The 24,178-nt window shown below is 38.8% G+C and overlaps 2 protein-coding genes and 1 pseudogene across 2 annotated transcripts; 2 read left to right on the top strand and 1 right to left on the bottom strand.

Moving 5' to 3' along the window:
- Nucleotides 1-6,572: 6,572 nt before the first annotated feature.
- Nucleotides 6,573-8,071, top strand: LOC148880179 (NADH dehydrogenase [ubiquinone] flavoprotein 1, mitochondrial pseudogene; annotated as a pseudogene).
- Nucleotides 8,072-8,942: 871 nt separating this feature from the next.
- Nucleotides 8,943-11,053, top strand: GT18 (glycosyltransferase 18). The gene has a single exon (XM_088961997.1). It carries the CDS (start codon nucleotides 9,140-9,142, stop codon nucleotides 10,598-10,600), a length of 1,461 nt encoding a protein of 486 aa, XP_088818123.1. The 5' UTR covers nucleotides 8,943-9,139; the 3' UTR covers nucleotides 10,601-11,053.
- An 11,062-nt stretch (nucleotides 11,054-22,115) lies between these two features.
- On the bottom strand, nucleotides 22,116-22,526 carry LOC148880177 (uncharacterized). The gene has a single exon (XM_088976240.1). It carries the CDS (start codon nucleotides 22,524-22,526, stop codon nucleotides 22,116-22,118), a length of 411 nt encoding a protein of 136 aa, XP_088832366.1.
- Nucleotides 22,527-24,178: the final 1,652 nt, after the last annotated feature.

Genomic DNA, 24,178 nt, shown 5'->3' with positions numbered 1-24,178 from the left:
CTCCATAATCAACTATATCAGATCCACTTTTCAGCTACCACGCTTTGCATAAATACTCTTTGAGTCCTGCTAATCGGAAAGGTTTATCTGTGAGCATCTTGATAATCATGCACTTCTCGTAGTCCTCTCCACTGCTTACATCTTCTTTCTTGGCTACTAATCTCATGGAGGTTTTATCCTGTAGGATGTTGGCAAAGCTCTAATAAATTTCATTTTCGAATTCTTCTTCTGGTTGCACTATTCGATCCATTTGGGTATAAGCAAAAGACGCTGACAGAGGCCGGCGGGGGATGTCGAAGGTTACAGGGAAGGGGAGAAAATTCGACTCATAGGGAGACGAAAGAAAACGTACTTCGACTTCGAACCTTTGGGTTAGAGTATTAATTTGGGAGCTTAATAATATGACTATTTTATTGATTAAAATACAAAGTAACAAGTCATTCTTTTTTAAAGCAAACTATAATTCATTCTTTAGGGGTTTTTTTACAACTAAATTTTTGGTTTGTAAAGCAAACACAAATTGGTTTTGTTTAAAAAAGAAAACAATACACATTTAAAACCACCAAAATAATCATTTTTAAAACAAAAATAAACTTTGTAAATAGTGTAGAAATTATGTGATTTATGGAGCATGAATAACCAGATAAAAACATGGTTTTAAACCAAAAATTTAAGAACACATTGTTTGTTTGAGTTTTGAGGATAATAGCACACATATAACCAAAAACATGTTTTCTGTACTTTTATTTTGATCAGCTGGTTGTGTTTTGTTTTCGGAACCGGCAACAAGAAAAATAATTCATATTGAAGAACCTCTTAGCACTCAGACAAAGAGTCCTAATTAATATATTTGATTTCTAAGACCAAAAACTTAAAATTAAATATTGTTATTAGAATTAGGTTATGGCTAGCGTGAATGACCAATCATATTCTTCAACCATGGCAAGACCTGGCAATTGGGTTGGGTGGGTCGGGTTCAGGTTGGGTCAAGATAATTTGGGTTGATTTTGGGTCAGGTTGAATTTCAGGTTAGGTTGTCAAGTGTTAGACCTTAACCCTAAAAGTTCGGGTTAGGGTTGACCCATGGGTCAAATTGAATCATCCCAAAAAAAAACATGAGGAATTAACATTAAAATTCCAAAAATAAAATTAAAAAACTTGAACATTTAACAATTTAGGTTCTACCCGGATCCGAATGGAATCGGTCTTGAACCGACCTTACCCAATCTATTATAGGGTAGGGTCTGGTTCCAAACTGACCCCACCCAAGTTGGTTCTAGGGTCTAGGGGTTTATCTTACCTGAATCGACCTGATGAACCGGCCCTAATTGGCCTTGGTGGAACCGACCTTAGAATCAAACTTGTCTTTAAAGAAACCCCAAAATATTGTTTTAAGAATTTGAAGATTTGAGACCAAGCACTCATGGTTACAAAATTCATTGTCTCACTTGACCATTGAGTTACTTAAGTGATTTGATCATTTGCTTTCATTTTAATATTTGTATGTGTATAATAAATAATGTAAAAGGTAATATTTACAAAATTTAAATCATAGTGACAAATTTTCAACCATATATTAATATATTATGATAAACTATATTAAATTACTCAATTTAATCAATAAAGATAATATAAATGATCAATTTAATCAATAAAGATAATATAAAGGGTCAATTTGGTTCGCAATCGGAACCGGAATCAAAATCCTCCGGAGTCGGAATTGGAATGGTCTATTCCCATAGTGTATTTGGTTCAAACAGGAATGAGAATTGAAATCAGTAGGAATGGGATTTCATTCCCAAGGGAAGGGTAGGAAATGGCCCTTAAATGGAAGAATGCCATTCCAGCATGAATGGGAATGGGATTCCGATTCCATTTAACCAAACAGTTAGAATCAGAATAGCCCATTCCAATTTCGATTCTAGACCCCTATTCCCAGGAACCAAACGGGGCCTAAGTTTTAAACTATATATTATCATTGTTGAAAGTCATGTTTTTGGAGGACATGTTTCATTTTTTTTTCTTGAAGGGGGAGAGTAAAGAAAGAATAGGTTCATGAGTAGACCCTAGAACCGATCCCGGAATCGCCAAGGCCAAAACCAACCTTGAAACTGACCTTCATAGGATAGGTTCCGATTCTAAAAACCTAGAATCGACCCCTACAAGGTAGGTTCTAGGTTCTACCATGGAACCGAACCGACCCATGCTCACCCCTACTCACGGTTGATTTAACTGAACAATGGGAAAATTTTTGAAACCGAATTGGTCATATCGGTTTTTGCATTTGTTCAAATCGAAACCAAACCGAGACCACCGATTGATCAATTTTGGTTCTTCGGTTTTTTGGTTTTTATATTTATAACATATATTATAAATATATATATAGACATATATATTATAGATATGCATATTATATTATAAACACTATAAAGATATATATAATATATTTATAATGTATTATATATTATAAATAGATAATTATATATATATATATAATATCTATTGACCATTAATAAAAATGGGAATGGTAATCGTTCCATTCATCAAAACTCCCTGATTTTAATTTTCAAAATTACCCCTCACCATTATTTCTATTTGCTTTGTCATTGTTTAAAAGTCCATTAGTTTTTGTTTTGGACATTCTGATTTTTATTTCAAAAATTACCCTCACTATTTATTATATCATTTATATGCTTTACTCCTGTAACCATGTTTATTAATTTATTTTCTTAAAAACCAACAATAAGGGATGACTGTAGAAGTGTCAATCAGGTCTTGTCGCTCATGGCCCAACATGGTCTAACACGATTTTGAATTGGCCTAGCCTGGCATGGCACGATCGAGCGGGCCATGCCGCTTGTAGCCTGCATGCTGGCATGGTCTAGCTTGCAGCACGACCCAATATATTTATATATATTATATATATTATGTATATACTATAATAATCATATAATATATTAGTATATATAATTTTATTATATTATTTCATTTTATTATTGCATATACAAACAATTGTATACATCAAAGTTCATATAAAATAAAATTTTAAAATCTTTTTTTAATTTTTGGTATATATTTTTTAATTTATGTTAAAATTTTCATTATTTTTTCAAAAAAAAAAAAACATGACTTGACTTGGTTTGTGGCCTGGCCTGGCCCAAGGCTCGGCCCATGAAATGACACGGCATGGGTCCGGGCGGGTTCGGGACATGGGTTGTGTCGGACCAACCCCCAAAATATCTTAGGGGAGGGAAGCACGGCCCGTAGGCCGACACAACAAGGCTTGCACTTTGCATGGGCCACATGCGGGTCATGTCGTGTTGGCCCTGCATGGCCCAATTTACACCTCTAGATGATTGATTGGAAAATATGTGTATAGAAATAATATAGGTTTTTAGACACTTGGAACTAGTGGAGTTCTAAGTGTTTTTACTCTTCAATTTTTATCATACTCAGTTTTTTGCCTTTCATCTTAACAAGTTTCAACAACAATATATGCCAAAATTGTACTCAATATCATCTTTATCACAACTGCAAAGTTCTATTATCTCTTTCACTCTTTTAAGTTATGAAAATGCAATAGGAATTTTGGTTTCACATCATGCTTTAGTTTAAAATTGAGTTTCTTTGATAATTATTTTTGTTTAATTAATTTTGAGCAATTAGGGTGTTGGTTTAATAAGTTTTGATTTATAAGTTTCAAGAATTTTTCATCTTTGGGTTTAATTCAATGTTTAATCTTGTGTCTTTAGCAAGTTTACATTTTCCCAAATCAAGTTTGTATTTGTAATTTCTAAGCATTTTTTTTGTGTTTTGTAATTTGTAAGTTCTCACACACCTAATTCTCTTAACCATCAACGAAAGACACCATAAAAATACCAAAACTTAGTGCTTGTTCTACATGAAGATCCAAGTTGTTTGCTTTCAACATCATGCACTTGCAAGCTAAGAGTAAAACCCTCGTGCTGGTTTGCATTTGGCATCCTCTAGGTTTGGTTTCAACATCTTGCACTAGAAAGTTGAAAGCAAACCCCCTGCTTCTAGGCTCTTTAATTGAATTGAATCTATGCCACACCGTTCCAATAGGATCAATCCTTGGATTTTAATTTATGACTGGCACAAAGCATTATGTTGGTTCCATAGCCCTCTAAGCCATTGTGCTAATGTTGCAATATGGAGTTTTTGCGTACTTATATACACACATTACATTATATGTCAAATGGAATCCTTGATCATGTTTTATGTTAGTTTTGTTTTCTTTAACATTACCACTCACACTCAACTAAGATGAAGTAATTGAAGTACGATTTTATTTTAGGACAACCAAACAGATTGGCACTAACACAAGTGAAGAATCAAACAAGTGGCTACACCCATCTTGGTTAAGATCTATATATGGTTCTGGTATCATTCTTTGGTTCAAATGTCCCATACACCGCATGGGCCATTCTACTAATAGATATAAATGCATAAACTGGTGGATTTGATGAACCACATTTTTTGATTTAATTTCCTCAATTTAATTCGGTTTTTTGTGAGCAGTCCTACCTAACACAATCATCAAATGCAGCAAATCTGAACTTGTTTTAAAATTCAATATGGGAACCAATGGATTATTTCATTGCATGTATAAAACTGAGTTAAGACAATGATGTCTGATGTAGCACGATCTGGCCGCTCCCTACTGGAAGGCAGCTTGGACGTCGGACTATTGCGTGGCTTGGTCGAACTACAAGGCAAAAGAGATCAAAGGTCCCAAGGTACTTTACCCGATGTGCTAAGTTAGCATAGGAGATTGTAGAGAGCTGATAACTTGTGAATACTAGCAAGTGAGAGCTAATTCGTGCATGCCTTGTGAGGCTGGAGGTGAAATCTTTATATAGACGAGCTGTCGTGGGCCTCATGAAACCTTTCTGAGATAACCGACCCATCTAACCCAGAGTATGTTCTGCACTCGAAGATGAACTCAGTGTAAGCTTATAAGGCTTATTATCCAGGTCTGTCCAGGTCTGTTGATTTGGGTAGGATAGAGATAAGATCCATTGGCATGTGGCGTGATCCTGAGGAGATCGGAGATGGTTAGCTCGCTTTTAGAAGGAGGCTACGTGGCACCTCGGTAAGTCAGTGAGTGTGGCGAGCTACTTGGGCCCCGGTCTTAGCTAAGTAACGGTGACTTGGACTACTAAGGTGTTCAAGATGTTACCGAATCTATAAAATCACTCCACATGTCATCTTGTCAATGTTCGAGCCATATTATCCCTCATCAATGCCCAAGTGGCAAGTGCAGCCACCTTTCTTCAACCAAGTTAAAGTCATAAGTTTTAACTTCTAGGCAAATTTTATTTTTGTGTGCGTGCATAATTTTCTAAACAAGTTGTTTCCCTTTTCCGTTCAACGCCCAACTTGCATATTGATGCACAATGCACCATTATTAAGAGTGATTATTATTTTTTGTTATATAGTATTCAATTAATTTCCATCATTCTTTCTAATGGCGCCACCTGGAGCAAAGCAGTATAATTACTGGCCACCCTGTTTCTCTTTCCTTCTCGATCATTATGCTCTAATGCATCATTACCACGTTCCAGACTTTAAGATTGTGTTTGGTTTGAAGGAAAAAAGTAAAGAAAGAAAGAGAAAGGCAGAAAAATCTATACAAAATTTATAAAAATTTCTCTATATTTTCCTTCCCTTTTCTACCTTTTCATTCAAATGATAGGCCCCAGTTAACCTTACATATGCTAGGAGAAAGAAAAGGCAGCATAAGGGGGAGATGATTAGACATGGGGCATTTATGGAGGAGGTCAGAAGGGAATTGGAAGAGTCTTGGGGCATTTATAGCTATATCAGTTATGAATAAGAAGAGTTTTGGGGCATTTATAACTAGGCCAGCTGAGAATTTATAGAGGGAGTCAGTTATGCTATCAGAAGAGTATAATGGGCTTTGGGGGATGAGGGGTGGTATGTTTTTCTTTGAGTGAAGAATACTGTGAGTGATTGGGAGAGCCGGCGGTCTCTCGAAGAACCGACCAACTGTTAAATGTTTCTTATGAATACCAGTTTCTTTTGTTGATGCTCTAGTTGTGTGAACTCTGTTGTGGGTCTAAGAACTGTGTGTGAGTTTCTGGGACATAACAATGGTATCAGCTCGTCTTTCCTCGGCCATGGTGACAGCTAAGAAAGTGGCATTGCAGGTGGAGGGTTTCGAAGAACGCTTGACTTCTCTGCATTCTAAAGTGGATGGCTTACGCGATGAGATAACAGCTGGACTTTCGAAGATCACATCCCTAGAAGGAGGCGTTCAAGACTTGGTAAGACGTTTTGATCTATTGCTTCAGCAACAAACCTTGCTAGCTCCTTTGTCTACAAAGGGAAGAGTGCAGCTTTCCCTACGTCTCCTTCAATGTCAATCCCGGAACATACTTCTGATTCACTTCCTCGGAAGTTGGAGTTACCTATTTTTGATGGGGAAAATCCAGATGGCTGGCTTTTTCACGCGAAGCGCTATTTTGAGATTAATGGCTTGCTTCTTGTGGAGCGTCTGCGAGCTGTAGTTGTCTGTTTAGAGGGTGATGCGTTGGCATGGTATTACTGTTAAGGGATATCGTTGCCAATTCGAGGTGCTCTCCACTCCCCTACGTGACCTGTCGGAATCAGTCCTTGAAGAAGCATTTGTTAATGGGTTGCACGACCCTTTCCTGAAAGGTGCCATGAAGCGGGGTGACTGGTATAGAACTAAAGACTTGGTACTTAAGGGCTCTGATTGGATTGTCAATGAAATGAAGAAATCTGGTCTTCGAGGCCATGGTGGAGCTGGTTTTTCATCTGGCCTGAAGTGGTCTTTCATGCCACAAGTATCTGATGGCCGTCCTTCTTATCTTGTTGTCAATGCTGATGAGAGTGAGTCAGGAACATGTAAGGACAGAGAAATTATGCGCCATGACCCAGATAAACTACTTGAGAGTTGCTTAATTGCAGGGGTTGGTATGCGGGCCACTACTGCTTATATCTACATAAGGGAAGAGTATTTAAATGAGCGGAAAAACCTTGAGAAGACAAGGAGGGAAGCTTATCAAGCTGGACTTTTGGGAAAAAAAGCATGTGGATCTGGGTATGATTTTGATGTTCATATCCACTATGGGGCTGGTGCTTACATTTGTGGAGAAGAGACGACATTGTTGGAAAGCCTTGAAGGAAAACAAGGAAAACCAAGGTTGAAGCCTCCTTTTCCAGCTAATGCAGCGCTATATGGATGTCCAACAACTATTACAAATGTTGACACTGTGGCTCTTTCCCCCACCATTTTAAGGCATGATCCTGAATGGTTTGCTAGTTTTGGCAGGAAGAACAATTCTGGGACAAAGCTATTCTGTGTCTCAGGCCACATGAATTAGCCCTGTACAATTGAAGAGGAGATGAGTATTCCATTGAAGGAGCTGATAGAGAGGCATTGTGGAGGAGTTAGAGGGGGGTGGGATAATTTGTTTTCTGTGATAACAGGGGGTTTTTCTATTCCACTGATTCCAAAGCACATATGTGATGACGTGTTGATGGATTATGATGCACTCAAGGCTGTCCAAACGGGTTTATGGACAACTGTTGTAATTGTGATGGACAAGTCAACTGATATTGTGGATGCAATTGCTAGGCTCTCTTACTTCTACAAGCATGAAAGTTGTGGGCAGTGCACACTATGCAGGGAGGGGACAGGATGGCTGTGGAGGATCATGGAGAGGCTGAAGGTTGGAAACGCAAAGCTGGAGGAAATAGACATGCTTCAAGAGGTGACAAAGTAGACACACCATCTGTACATTGGGCGAGCTGCTGCTTGGCCTGTGCAGGGACATATCAGTGCGCAGTGTGCGTCCATCCACTATGCTTGGAGCTACTGGTTTGGAAGTGCTTATTCATTGACTGGGCCTGCCTGATTTTGAAGATTATTGGAAGCCTTTTGACTTGTTTTGAAACCAATTTTCTCATTTTAACCTTGAGGATAAGGTTAGACTTTGGGCGGCGGGTAATAATAGGCCCCCAATTAACCTTACGTATGCTGGGAGAAAGAAAAGGCAGCATAAGGGGGAGATGATTAGACATGGAGCATATATGGAGGAGGTGAAGGGAATAGGAAGAGTCTTGGGGCATTTATAGCTATATCAATTATGAATAAGAAGAGTTTTTGGACATTTATAGGGGGAGTCAGTTATGCTATCAAAAGATTATAAAAAGGGGCTTTGGGGGACGAGGGGTGGTATGCTTTTCTTTGAGTGAAGTATGCTGTGAGTGATTGGGAAAACCAGCACTCTCTCAAAAAATCGACCAACTGTTAAATACTTCTTATGAATACCAGTTTCTTTTATTGATGTTCTAATTGTATGAAGAACTTTGTATGAGTTTTTGGGACATAACATCAAACCAAACATAGCCCAAGTGTGCAATGAGTGAGATGATTATGGTCTAAAATGCATCGTCGCCTATTCGCTTTCACGGCTTCACGATTAGTGTCGGCGATGACGCGATTATTCACCGTAGCGCTTGCGAGTTGCAAGTTGAGACTACTTGGTCTGGGGCCCCGCCACTTCCTCCCATTTCGTACTTTAGCTACCCTCCTCAATCAATACAGCTCAGCGGACGCCACCCATTTCTCATTCTACTCTATTTTATACCACGCATGGCGTCCGTTATCCCTTCCCTTTTTCCTTTTCTACAATTTTGATTTTTTATTGATTCCGTCCTGTCCTTCCAAGAAACATAGGCTATCCTACCATTTCCACGTGGCGCCATCAACAGCCGACAGCCACGTAACGGCACCATCTCCATTGTGACTTCTTTCATTCATTGCCCGTTCCGCCCTCTATCCGGTTGATTTACCGGACACGTGTTCAATACCCTGTCTTCTGGGTCGATCACTCAACACAACAGGCTTTCTTCAGCTCGATCGATCGGGCCAGATAAAACCGCTTTATAACGCTCTTTTTCTGATTTCTCCAGTCCACCACCATTTTCGCTTTCTCTCTCTCTCTCGTGTCGCAGGGTCTGAGAAACGAAACCCCTCGAAAAAGGAAACCTCCCACAAAAAGCGTCAATCTTTCCGGTCCAATTTCGCCGGAAAACCCGGGGGAGTCGCCTTATAGAGCTTCTGATGCTTCCCACATCCGATCCCCCGCCGCCGGAACCCCAATTTCTGAAAAGACCCAAAACCCCGGATTACACAGACCGCAAGAACGCTCTATACTCGGTCCACATCTACACCTCTACCCATCCTCGAACATGGCTCTTACTCAGCATTCTCTTCCTCCAGCTTTTTCTTCTCTTCATGCTTCGTTCTGTCCCCGTCTCTATTTCTTTCCGGTACTTCTCCTCTCAGGACACTACCACCACCGCCACAGTAGCCGACGTCTCAAGTTACGCATGTGATAATGGTAAGGTTTATGTTTATGATCTCCCCACTATGTTTAATACAGAACTTACCGAGAATTGCGAACGGTTGAATCCTTGGCACTCTCGATGCGACGCACTTTCCAACGATGGTTTCGGCCGGAGAGCAACGGCACTCGCTGGAATCGTGCCGGAGAATTTGACACCAGCGTGGTACTGGACTGACCAGTTTGCCTCGGAGATCATCTTTCACAATCGGATGCTCGCCCACCACTGTCGAACCCTAGACCCCGAATCTGCAACAGCATTCTACGTACCGTTCTACGCCGGACTCGCTGTCGGTAAGTATCTGTGGTCCAATTACAGCGCTCGCGACCGTGATTTCCATTGTGAGATGTTGTTGAAGTGGGTCCAAGAGCAACCGTTCTGGAGGAGGTCGAACGGCTGGGATCACTTCATCATGCTGGGTCGCATCAGCTGGGACTTCCGACGGTCCAAGGACGAGGATTGGGGGTCCAGCTTCATCTACATGCCCGCGATGAAGAACGTTACACGGCTCTTGATCGAACGGAACCCGTGGGACTACTTCGACATCGGAGTTCCGTATCCCACTGGATTCCATCCGAGAACGGACTCGGACGTACGGCAGTGGCAGGATTACGTACGGACACGCAACCGTAGGACACTCTTCTGCTTCGCCGGAGCTACACGTGGCGTATTCAAGGACGACTTCAGGGGGCTGTTGTTAAGACACTGCCGTAGCGAGTCGGGTTCGTGCAAGATCGTGGACTGCGCCGGGAGTCGCTGCTCGAACGGCACTTCGGCGATCCTCGAGACGTTCCTGAACTCGGAATTCTGTTTACAGCCCAGAGGGGATAGCTTCACGAGACGTTCCATATTCGACTGTATGGTGGCCGGTTCAATCCCGGTCTTTTTCTGGAAGAGGACGGCTTATTATCAGTACGAGTGGTTCCTGCCAGGCGAATCGGAGAGCTACTCGGTGTACATAGACCGGAACGAGGTGAAGAACGGGACATCCATTAGAGAAGTGCTTGAAGGGTTTAGCAAAGAAGAAAAAAGGAGAATGAGAGAGAAGATCATCGATTACATACCCAGGTTTGTTTACGCAGAGCCTAAAGAGGGGCTGGAGAGTATCAAGGATGCATTTGATGTTACTCTTGATGGGGTGTTAAAAAGATTCAGGGAGCAAACCAGATGGAAATAATCAAATAAATGCTGGGAAATTTGAGAATAAGAAGACTGAGAAGCCAATAAACTATTTATTTTGTGTGAGTCCAAGAGGTGAGAGATGATATATATTTACAAAAAGAGAAAGATTAAGATTATAATTTAGAATAGTTCGAGAGAAAATTAGATAGAATTTTGGATCGATTTCATGGCATGCATGGCAGAACTCAGAAGGTAAGGTGGGTGGGATATTGAAGGAAGGTAGTTAAATTTAGTTATTTTACAGTTTTTATGATGCCACGTGGGATTACATATGCAGGCAATGTTATATATATATATATATATATATATATTTGGATTTTTTTTGGAGATTGAATTTGTAATTTTGTATATATATATATATATATATATATATATATATTATTTCACTATAGTCATGTGAATTTTGATAAATTTAATTTGAGTATTTATGATGAAGGTTTCTGTATTATTGTTGCTATAGTTTTAATTTCAATGTAGAGCTATGGAGCTTGGACGGATCTCTTTTTTTTTTTTGGCATTGTTAGCCATATACATTCCATTAATGAGATTTATATGAAGGGCTATGGGGTATAATCAAAGATCACTCAGAGGAGTCAGGATCAGAATTCAGAAGCTTGGGAATTGGTGTTAATTAATAACTTCACCATAGATATACTTTACCTAAAATACCAAAAAAAAAATTAATATTTCACATGGGGACCTATATGGAGTAATGAGGCCCACTTTCAATTAGTGAGGCTCCCCTTTGATGAGCATGGGGCCATGGGTTATCTCTATTCTTTGGCTTATTTACCTTTGTTAAAGTTTGGTTGAATAGTTTAAATTCAGTGAACCAGTCTGAGTAGCACTTTTGCTGGGGAGGGGAGGGGGTTGATATCGAAAGGTACTTTTTTGTTTTAAAGAGGGTGGGGGAATAAAAAGTGATGAATGGGTGGCCTGTGTCAGTGGTCAATGGTGGGAGAGTAGATTATAAAACCATCATATCATATCATTAGATGACATAAAAAATATTAAAGCAATTTTATTTGCACTAATAAAATAAACTAAAATTTTATTGTACTTTGTGTCTTAATTTATTTTATTTACATTGCAATTAAATAAAATAAACTAAAATTTAAAATAAAAATAAGTCAGAATTTACACTTGAATCATTTGCACTGTCATAGTTTCATTAGTGCAAATTTATTTATATTACAATCAAATACAGCCTAATAGATAAGTGGAAGAAAGCTTGAAACAGAAGGGGAAGAAGAACCTAGAAAACCTCCAATCTAAGGCTTGTGAAGTCAAGGGAATGAGTTGGTAGACTGCTTGAGATGTTGGTAAACTAAGGATCCCGACAACAAAGAGAAAGCGTGTATAAAATAAGATCAAAATGAACCGAATTATTAAATTGTTCATTTATTTTATTTTAAATGTCGTTGAAAGAGCTTAAGTGGGTGCCACAGAATTTACTTGGAGAATAATTCTTGATGACCCTAGAAAATTAAACCAATAAGACTAGATTTAAACTTTTCTCCGCATACCGCATTAACGAAATTTTCATTTCTGCAACAATCATAGTCAATAATCGAGAAGATACGTCGATTCTCTGTCTCTGTGTGTTGTACAGGAAGAAGGGGGGAAGGGGCAGGTACACAGAGTCCGCATTTCAATGGATGGATGCACCGACAAGGAGCTATGGTAAATACCTGCCGACAAGAAATCTGAATAATAACCCAGTAATTAACAAACTTATTACAGGTTACAGCCCAACAGGAAAGGAGAGAATATGAAGCTTAGTTTGCGACGATAATCGTTCAACTGGAGAATAGAGAGTTAATTTGATCAGTTTCAATTGAATAAGTTGAGATAGCAAATCCCAATTGTCGATCTAATCCAAGTAGGTTTGATTAAAAGAATAGGCTGGGGCTGGGTGGAGGGTTCATCCTTCATCATTCAAACCACCGACGACGTCTTGAGTTGCTCTCCAGTCTGCCCAAGCCCAACATGCCATGATTAAAACTTAAAAGAAGTGAAATCATGAAGCCTGGTATTTTGTGTGGTCTGTGTTGAGTGCATCTCACATCTCCCCCCTCATAACTCGATTACCTTCACATGGCTTTATCATGCACCAGCTTTTTTTTTTTTTTTTGCGCTATTATATTAATTAGTAAACGTGTACGGATATTTGCACGTGGCAATATCGAAAATTATAGGTCAAACGAAACTATACATGAATACATGATTATTAAAATATTAAATGTAGTTAATTCACCTCAAACATGTTAATAGAGAATTTGAAAATTGTTGCCAAAGCTTTGCTTCCCACATAAACTTCTGCATTTGGACTTCCATTTTGAGAATATCAAGTCCAACTCTGAGCACAACCCAGATGCAGAGAAAGTAACTCGATAAGTATATTCTAAGGAAAAAATTCAGTTCAGCAAAAAAAAGGGAAAAGAAATGAAGAAAAAAAAGAAGAGTCTAATATCTATCAGTCCTGTTTTTAAGCAAAAAAAGGGAAAGAAATGAAGAAAAAAAAAAGAGTCTAATACCTATCAATCTGGTTTTTGAGCTTCAACAAAAACCTCTCATTATCCTCCTCGGTAACTCTCAACAACCTCTCTAATAGAATTTTCTTCTCCAGTAAATAGAGACTCTAAATATCAACTTCTTTGGTCTCACCCCCTACTTCAGACAATAGACCTTTCCTTATACGATTATAAGTAGGCAGTTTTTGAAATGAAAGTAAAGGACATATATATCCTCTTTATGCCCACTGTATGCTTAGACAAGGGGTAGAAAACATCTAGTGAAAATTCTAAAAAGAAAGGGCATTCACTCTTTTATAGGTAGTATGGATATCAAACAAACAAATAAAAAATAATCAAAATCAAACCCCAATAAAAATGATAAGTCAAGTGAGAGGAAAACCGGAAAAATTCTCCAATTTTGCCTACGAAGCTTCATTCTCATCTCAGAATGAAGAGGACATTACCATACAATTAGGAATGGCAATGGGGTAGGGCGGGGACGGGGAGCCTCTCCCCACTCGTGATTTTTTATAATGTCAACCATTTTGTTTTTGTTTTTGTTTTTGTTTTTAAAATAATTAAAAAATTACAATCATATTAAAAAAGATTCAAACATATTCAACCATATTTTAAAAATACTAATATATAGCCACATGTATAGATATATACATATATAAATGTATGCATACATATATACATATATTAGAAAATAAATTTAAGTAACAATACAATTTAAATAAATCAATAAATAAATAATATTGTAAATAGATAATTTCACTTATATCAATTATTAATTATAAAAAATAACTTTAAAAAAATAATATTTATTATATATTTATATGTATACTAAAATTAATATTTATTTTATTTTCAATAATTATTAATTGTGTTTTTTAATAAATATGTTTTCAATAATTATTTGTGAATCTATTTTTGTTTTTTATATAATAGGAAATTTTCAATAATTATTGGAGATTAAACAACTATTATTTAACTTTTGAATTTTAATTTATCGTATTTATTGTATTTTCTATAAAATTATCTTTAGTAATTATGTACTTTTTATAATTTATTGATTAATATTTATTAGAGATCAAACTATTATTTCAGTTTACACTATTTATTGACTAATTTAATATATTTTCAATATTTATTGTATTTTTATTAGATATCTATTGTATTTTATAAATTTATTTTCAATAATCTTGTATTTTTGCTATACATTTTCAATCTAATGTAGATAAATTAATATTACGTAATAACATTAAAATAAATAAAATTCAAACGGTGAAAAACTTTAAATATTTTACATATTATTTAAATATTTAAATAACAAAATATTTAACGTGACTAAATTTTAAATAGCTAAAATAACGAAATTATGTAATAAATTTTAAAAAAAAATCTTAAACGTAGAAAAATAATTATATTAGATTCCAGAATATTCATATCAATAACAATTTAACATTTTACAGAATTAATGACCAATTATGTAATAATAGTACTAATTATAATTAATTCAATAAATAATTAATATTTTAAAATTTAAATAAGTAAACAATATTGTAAATAGCTAATTTCACTTATATCAATTAATAATTATAGAAAATAACTTTCAACAAAATTAATATTTATTAGTAATAATTTTCAATAATAGTGTATATTCATTATATATTTATATGTATATTAAAATTAATATTTATTTTATTTTCAGTAATTATTTATTGTTTCTTTTGATAAATATGTTTTCAATAATTATTTATGAATCTATTTTTGTTCTGTTATTTAATAGTAAATTGTCAATAATTATTGGAGATTAAACAACTATTATTTAACTTTTGAATTTTAATTTATCGTATTTATTGTAATTTTTTTATAAATTTATTTTAGTAATTATGTATTTTTTATAATTTATTGATTAATATTTATTAGAGATTAAACTATTATTTGAGTTTACACTATTTATTGACTAATTTAATATATTTTCAGTAATTATTATATTTTTATTAGATATCTATTGTATTTTATAAATTTATTTTCAATAATCGTGTACTTTTGCTATAAATGTTCAATCTAATGTAGATAAATTAAATTTATTTTCAATAATTGTATTTTCAGGCTGTTTCGCCAACCAAAGTGACCTGGTTAGGTTGGAAGTTTTATCACCCAAAACGATTGACCATTAGTGAAAACCTACGAACTCGGGTTGTATCAGTTTGGGTCTATTTTCGGTTTGATTTGTTTGTTCAAAAGATTTAAATTTAAAAATTAAATTTAAATTTAATAAATTACAATGGTATTATTAGAAAAATGAATTTATGATATAAAATATTTTAGACTAAAAAATGTAGAAATTTTTTACTTTTTTGTATTAAAAGAATTATATTTAAAAATATATATAATTTTAATATATATACATATATATATATATTGGTAGAGTCAATTCAGTTTTAGTTAGGTTAATAATGGCCAAATCAAAACTGTTGTCCTAATTAACAGCGCTCTCTCTCATATCATACACATTAGAGGTACAATTTGAGTGGATGTTGGTTGAGGTTCATAATATAATGATTTTTTGGCCTCTTGGCAAAGAAAATAATAATTATGTAAACAACTACACCACGACACCAAGTGATAAAAAGAACAAACATATATTAGCTTTCCTGCAGCAGGAGAGCTCGCCTCATCAGCCCCAATGGCGAAAGTTTTTTCTGTTGTGGTTTCTGTATGTAAACTTATAATTCATCATGACTTCACTTTCACTTTCACTTTCCTTGACTATTCATTTCCGAAGAACAAGGAAGAAGAATTGAATAGGGATGATTCACAACAGAGGTGATTGGAGAAGAAAAGGGATAAGGAAAGCAATAGCGAGCAGAATAAGGAAGAAGAGAAAAGCTGATGTAGTAGATAGACCTAGCATATAGTTTACCCAACCCGCGAATCTAACCCAACCCAACCCAAAAAAACAGGGTTAGGGTCTCATATTTAGCTATCCGAATGTGAAAGTGACCCGATCTGAAAAACTGGGGTTGGGTTGGGTCATGGGTCAACTCGTTGACCCGATTGTCAAGTTTAACTTGGATTATTTATGCATTGTTAGAAGTTTTCACTCTTTAATTTTTTTATTTAGTCTTAACTTTTTATTGTTTACTCTTTAAATTGTTAAATGTTTAAGTTTTTTATTTTATATTTGGAATTTTAAGGTTAATTCTTTTAATTTTGACATTTTTCATGTAATTTTTCTTTTTTTTTAATTTTAATTATTTTTTGGGATGACCTGAATTGACCCCTAGGTCAACCCTAACCCGAATATTTAGGGTTAGGGTCTAGCATTTGACAACCCAACTCAAAATTCAACCTGACCCGAAATCAACCTGAAGTACTTTGACCCAATCCAAACCCAACCCATCCAACCCAATTGAGAGAACAGTTAGGTTCGAAGCATGTGGCAGTCAACAACTCCTCAAGAAGAAGATTAGATTGACTGAGGACACTGACGACTAGGAATTCACATCGTTGTCCCCTTAGGACAGAAAATTTGTCCCTGACCAGCCACACTAGCCTATCCGAATCTGATTGGACAACACAAACATCAGATCTAATCTGAGTTGAAGATCCGATCACATCTCACAAACACATATTCGAATTTGAATCCGTCAATAATGTTGGATATCCGAATATGACCCGATCCTTTTAATTTCTGAAAAATTTTAAAAATATAATAATTTATATAAAGAAAAAATAAAAAATACAAGTATTTTCTTCAGTATATATATATATATATATATATATATATATATATATATATATATATATATATATATGTGTGTATTTTATAAAAAAATAAATATTATAAAATTCAAGGACAAATTTCTTAAACTACCCTTATGATTTAGTTAATTGACTAAATATATCCCTACTATTTGACTATTGTCTAACCTACCCCTACTGTTTTGGAAAATTGCCATTGTTGTTAAAATATTGATGAAAGGGCTAAAATGTTCGTTTTGCCCTTAAGTCAAATTGGAAGCTCTTCCTGTTCTTCTTCATCTTCCTGGTCTTCACCACCCAGGTCCAGTCACCTCACCTCCGATGCCATCACTGTTGGGTCTTGAAAGGTTGCCCACCTCATCTTTTCTGTCTCTGTCCTCATCGAAGGAAGAGGAATCGTCACTGTCCTCTATCAAATGAAACCCTTTCTCCCAGGTGGGTATTGCACGATCAAATCAATTAGTCTTTCCCAAGTCGATCACTTGGAAACCGATGACTGACTATAGATCACCAAGAGATGCTATTCACCTTCATCTTCAACCTCTCGACCAAATAACAATGGCAACAACCTCCCTCTCACCTCTTTCTCCCTCGTTTCTTCTCTCTCTCTCTCTCTATCTTCTGTTGTCTCTCTCTTCACCAACACAGAATCCACTATACACCTTCTTTCTCTCGACAGTGGCAACAAAGACTTGACAATGGAAGCAAGTGACTCCAACTTCCCTCCATTCCTTTGAGATTTTTCATCGTTCTTTCCCGTTTTTCGATACCCAATCACCTACACTTCTGTTCTTTTAGCCATTTGAACACCTTCCCCATCCCTTGTTTTCCTTTCATCTCCGCCATCGCCACTACAACTCTTGGCAGCAATGGTTTAGTCTTTTGATCTCCCTCTCCTCTGATCTCTCTCTTCTCCACCGTTCCCCCCATGTTTTCCTTGCCTTTGCAACTACATTAAATCTATCACCAAACTAGAATCTAGGACCACCCATCGCCATCGAAATTTAACCATCCCCTCCGCTGCATTTTTGGTCTTCCTAGCATGGTAGCACCTTGCGACCACCCAAACCTCTAACTATAATCCTGCCCCTAAGTACCGACGGCTTCATTCAACCCAACTTGAACCATAGACTGAGGAGTCATGATTAAGTTTTTCCTATACGCTCAAAGACATTGACCTATTATAATCGAATTACCTACATCCAGCATTGGGCTTGTCTGAGTTGGGAGCTTTACAAATGGAATCCTGGAGATATAGGAATGTGTATAAATTCTTGTAGAACTTCAGTTATCCTAGAGATATACAAATTGAATCCGAAGACGGTGATGAAGCTCTTGTTTATCGATCCCTTTCTCTGAGGTGGGTATTGCATGATCAAGAACTCAGATCTGAGATGGGATTGTTTACAGGGGAGGTGGAGAGGGAGAAGGGAGAAGGAAGAGGGTGGAGGAAGAAGATCACCGCGGCTGCTGGAAGTTGCAGTAGCAATAGCGGTGTTTTTGATCGATAAGGGTGAGAGAGTGAGTGAGAGTGAGTGAGAGTGAGAGGGGCCGGAGGTGGAGGGGGCTATGTTATCACTAATTATGGACCGAGTCAGCTTGGTTTGATGCTGCTGAAGGAGGAGAAGGATGAAGGGTAAAATTGGGTTTCTAAAAAATTATATGTCATGTGTGTACTAGTTTTAATAGAATATTAACAGATGCTAATTATAAGGATAGAGTTACTCAATTGTCAGAAACAGTAGGCGTAGCGTTAGACAATATTCAAACAATAAGGGAATACTTAGTCAATTAACTAAACTATAAGGGTAGTTTAAGAAATGTACCCAAAATTTCAGTATAAACATATTTTCGGATTAGATAGGGGGCTGATTCGAGTTCGGTCTGGTTTTCAACAGGGTCCTATACTCCTATTATCCGATCTAATCTAAAAATCCGACCAAATTTGATTGGATCTTGATTTGATCCATTTGCACCCCTAATGAGGAGAAAGGGGGAGCTTCTCGACAAGGGAGATATAAACCCTATCGACGTTTCGAATATTATAATCTCCAAGGCTTCGAGTGAGATAAATGTAATTTAAACACTTTGAAATTGGAGAATTTTTGAATTTGGTCCCTTTCTAATTGTAAGGAGATAAATGTAATTTAAACAACCTTTTTCCAGTTTCGCGACAAGTCAACAATTCAACCTTTTTGGCTCAACCCTTGATGGCATAATTAAATAATAATATAATTAAAAAAGATGAAAAAAAACAAAAGTATAAAATACAAAAAATATAGACAACATTTGGGCACATTTATAATATCGTATATTCACCATATTAATTAAACAAAAATAAATGTGGCAAATAAGAATAATTTTTATAAACATAGAAATATAAACAAAATGTAAAAAAAAAAAAAAATTGGAAACACATTATTTACTATCATCATCATCATCAAAAACTGCCACTTGCTTTACACTTAGTAGTTATATAATAAGTTGGAATTATAGAATGAACAACCATAAAATAGAAGTTTAAAAGCAAAAAGATCTAGATTTTAATCATTAAATAAATAAAACAATAACTAATCATAATTTACCTTTCATGTTTCAAAATGCAATGTTTTCAAATTAGAAATTGACCAATTTATAAGAAAGGAGACAACTTAGTTCATTTGGTTTGTGCAAAAAAATTAATGAAAAAAATAAATCCATTGGGTAAATAGCAAGATGACCTGTCGACATGAGAGTGGGGGCCGAGGCTAAGCTGAGGCTCGCCTGCCTCCCATTTTTCTAAGTGTTGAGGGGTGACCAAGACAAAGTAGAGGCCCGTCTGGTTCCACGGGGCCTAGGTAGAGTCGAGGCTCGCCTGGCACCCATATCCCTACGCATTAGCTTCAGCGAGGCCAAGGTGGCCTGCCCTATTGGGGGGGTGGCCAAGACAGAGCTGAGGCTCGTCTGGCTCTATGAGGCCTAGGCAGAGCCGAAGTTTGCTTGGCTCTCGTATCCCCGCATACTTGTTTCGACGAGGTCGAGCATAACGCTCCGATGAGGCTATCTTCCTTTGCTAGTAGCGCTAAGTGTGAAAGTTTAGGAGGCTAGCCGCCACTGAGGTGGGGTGCTGAGGCACATGGGGCCCTCGGCCATCTTGGTGTATTCTGACGCATTAAGTCATAGCTAAGGTGTTTACTACTTATTCATTAATTCTTGGCGTCGGTCTAGTGAGGAGGTATAGCCCTTGAAGAAGGCTGTGCGCCCCTGCCAATCATGAGGCCAAAGAGTTATTATAAGAACTTAGTAGGTACACACACTGAGCATTGAGCTAGAGAGGAAATTTGCTTCATTCATTCCACAATTTCAAAAAGATGTTACAATCATTTGTAGTATATCCGGAGGTTCTCCGAATTCCATGTCCAAGGTTAGATCTTCCATCTAGGTGTTCAAGGCGAAAAGTGTCGGGGCTGACGATTTGCTTGATTCTGTATGGGCCTTCCTAGTTAGGGCCTAGCTTCCCTACTCTAGGTTCGAGGACCATGACTTTTCTGAGGACAAGTTCTCCCTCTTGATAGTGTCTTTCTTTTACCCTGGAGTTGTAGTAGTGGACCACTCTCTGTTGGTAAGCGACTACCCTTATCTGTGCTTGCTCTCGGACTTCTTCCAACATGTCTAATTTTGCTCTGAGGGCTTCATCATTCTCGGCTTCATTGTATGCCTCAACTCGGAGTATCAGCGGGCTAATCTCTACTGGGATTACTGCTTCTGTGTCGTAGGTTAAGCTGAAGGGAGTTTCTCCCGTGGATGTCTGAGGCGTAGTTCGGTAAACTCAGAGTACACTGTTTAGTTCTTCATCCCATAGGCCTTTTGCTCGATTAGGCCGTTAGTTTGAGAATAGCCTACCGAGGTGTACTATTGCCTGATGCCGAGGGAGGCACACTACTCCCGAAACTTGGCATTATCAAATTGCTTCCCGTTGTCGATAACCAGCATGTAGGGTAGGCCGAAGCGGCAAATGATGCTTTTCCAAAAGAAATTTTGGATGGCTCGCACCGTGATGGCAGCCAAGGGCTCGGCTTTCACCCACTTGGTGAAGTAGTCTACTACAACAACAAGGTACTTTCTGCCTCCCGTGGCCAAAGGAAAGGGGCTAAGGAGGTCCATGCCCCATTTGGCAAAGGGCCATGGGCTGTTGAGCGTCGAGAGAGTAGTGGCCAACCTGTGGCATAAGTTGGTGTGTCTTTGGCATGGATCACACTTTTGCACCAATCTAGATGTGTCCTTGTGGAGGGTGGACTAGAACTAGCCCTGCCTTAGGGCTTTTTGGGCTAGGGCTCTCCCGCCGAGATGGTTACCGCAAATGCCTTCGTGAATTTCTTGTAGCACATAGTTGCCCTCCTTGGGACGAATGCATCGGAGGTAAGTCAAGGTGAAGGATCTTTGGTACAGCTTTCCCTCCAACAAGGTATAGTGGGTTGCTTGTCGTCTGAGTCGTTTTGCCTCATTTTTGTCTTCGAGCAACTGTCCAGTTGATAGGAAGTTGACGATGGGATCATCCAAGAAGGTTTGGCCTCTATGGGGAGTACTTAGACTTATTCAATGGAGGGTCGAAGTAGCTTCTCGATGTGAACAATCTGGTTGGGGGATCCGCTGCGTTCTCAGCTCGTGGGACCCATTGCAGGGAGAAGCATTGGAAGTGGCGAGCTAGATCTTGGACTTTGGCGAGATACTTAGATGTACTTTGTTCCCTGGCCTCGTACTCATTGTTCACCTGATTCACCACCAGCTAAGAGTCGCTGAAGGCTTCGACGTGTGAGGAGCCGAGGTCCCTAGCAAACTGCAAACCAGTGAGGAGGGCCTCGTCTCGACTTTGTTATTTGATGTTGGGAAGTCAAACCTTAGTGCGTACTCCAAGGAAACATCATCTGGGGTGAGGAGAATGAGGCATGTTCCGCTTCCTTTAGCATTGGAAGAGCCGTTAGCAAAGAGCTTCTATCGAGGTTGAGCCTCGTCGTTCACATAATCCCCCTTAGCATTTTCTGGGGGCTAGCAAAGGGCTCGGTTGAAGGTGCATTCTACTATTAAATCTGGCAGGGCTTGTACTTTGATCACGAACCTCGACTGGTATTGGATGTCAAACTCAGACAACTAGATGGCCCACTTCTTCGGGCGCCCCGAGATCTCAGGCTTGGCAAGGACAGCCTTGAGGGTCTGGTTCTTCAAGACCACTACAGTGTGGGCCTAGAAATACAGCCAGAGTTTCCTTGCCGAAATCACAAGGGCAAAAGCCAACTTTTCTATCTCGAGGTACCTGGTCTCGGCGTCGTAGAGAACCTTGCTTGCATAGTATACTAGCTTATGCATGCCATCTTCCTTGACGAGGTCTAAACTAACGGCTTCATCCCCGACCGAGAGGTACAAGTACAGGATTTCCCCTTCGGTCGATCGGGTGAGGAGGGGAGACGAAGTGAGGTACACCTTGAGCTCGTCAAAGGCATGTTGGCACTCCTCCATCCATTGAAACTCTTTCAGCTTCTTGATGGCACGGAGGAAGGGTAGGCAGCGGTCGGTGGACTTTGATAGGAAGAGATTTAGGGCTACTATTCGACCGATGAGTTTTTGGGTCTCCTTCACCATCTGCGGAGGTGCCATGTCTAGTATGGCCTTTATCTTCTTAGGATTGGCCTCAATGCCTCTCTGAGTGACACGAAACCTAAGAACTTACCTGATGTGATGCTGAAGGCACACTTGCTAGGGTTGAGTTTCATGTTATATTTTCGCAAGGTGTCAAAGGCCTCGGTTAAATCTGAGATGAAGGTCTCGGCTTTTAGGCTCTTCACTACCATGTCATCCACATAGGCTTCGACGTTCCTCCCCATATGCTCTTTGAACACCTAGTTGACAAGCGCTGGTAGGTGGCCCCAGCATTCTTGAGGCTGAAGGGCATCACACGGTAGCTGTGTGCCATGTTTGGTGATGAATGAGGTATTCTCTTCATCACCCGGCTGCATCTTTATCTGATTGTACCAAAGAAGGCATCCATGAAGCTAAGTAGCTTGTACCCTTCAGTGGCATCAATGAGATGGTCTATCCTCGGCAAAGGAAAACTGTCCTAGGGGCATGCTCGATTAAGGTTTGTAAAATCAATACAGATCCGCCATTTCCCATTAGCTTTCTTTACCATAACCACATTTGACAACCAGTTAGAGTAGTGTACCTCTCGGATGAAGTCGGAATTGAGTAACTTTTCAACTTCCTCCTCAATGGCCTTTCAACGCTCTGATGCAAAGTTCCTCTTCTTCTGTCGAACTGGCCTAGAGCTCGGGTCCATGCTCAACCTCTGTGTAATGACCGAGGGGTAAATTCCAGGCATGTCAGCGGCAGACCAAGCAAAGATGTCGGCATTAAGTCTGAGAAAACTTACAAGTTCGGATAGGCTAGCCTCAGCTTGTCCTCATCTAGGGGGACTATTTTGTCGGGCTCATCCTCATCTAGGGGGACCGAGATGAGATCCTCGGCCGGCTGGCCTCGGCTCGCTGGCTCCTCCCTAAGGCCAAGCCCTTCTAGTGGCAGAGCTTCTTTATTCTTGCCCTTCAGTGCTGCCACATAAAATTGACGGGCGGCGTGCTAGTCCCTATGAACAACTCTGATGCCGTGCTCGGTGGGGAACTTTAAGGTGAGGTGGTAGGAGGACATGGCTGCCCAAAGTGTGTGAAGAGTTGATCTCCCAATGATGGCGTTGTAGGGTGAGCCGATCTTCACGACCAGGAACTCTGTCATCCTTGTCACCTACTAGGGCTCCACCCCTACTGTGATTGGTAGAGAGATATTGCCCTCTGGTTTGATGATGCTACCTGAGAAGCTGACTAGTGGGGCATCTACTGATTGGAGGCGCTCCGAAGCTATCTTCATCTTTTCGAAAGCTTCATAAAAAAGGATGTCAGCTGAGGAGCCACTGTCAGCAAGTATCCTTTTGGCTACGAAGTTTGCAATGATGGCCAAGACCACCAATGCGTCATCGTGGAGGACTACTACCCCCTTCAGGTCCTCATCCGTGAAGAAGAGGGGTTCTTGCTTCTACTTCTTGGAGGTTGGCCCTTGGATGTTCAGTTATCTGGCGTAGGCTTTGCGAGCCGAGGTTGAGGCTCCACCCGAGGCCATGCCTCCCACTATGATGTTGATGACACCTGCTGCTTGTTAGTGTTGCTACTGCTGAGAGAACAAGGCGCCCCCCTCACCTCCGACATACTGCTTAAGGTGGCCCCGACGAATGAGGAACTCAATCTCGTTTCTGAGATCATAAC

The sequence above is a fragment of the Nelumbo lutea genome, chromosome 1, assembly GCF_056320005.1.
Source record: "Nelumbo lutea isolate HS-2025 chromosome 1, American lotus-T2T, whole genome shotgun sequence".
In the NCBI taxonomy this organism is placed as follows: domain Eukaryota; kingdom Viridiplantae; phylum Streptophyta; class Magnoliopsida; order Proteales; family Nelumbonaceae; genus Nelumbo; species Nelumbo lutea.
This window is presented reverse-complemented; position numbering and strand designations above follow the sequence as displayed.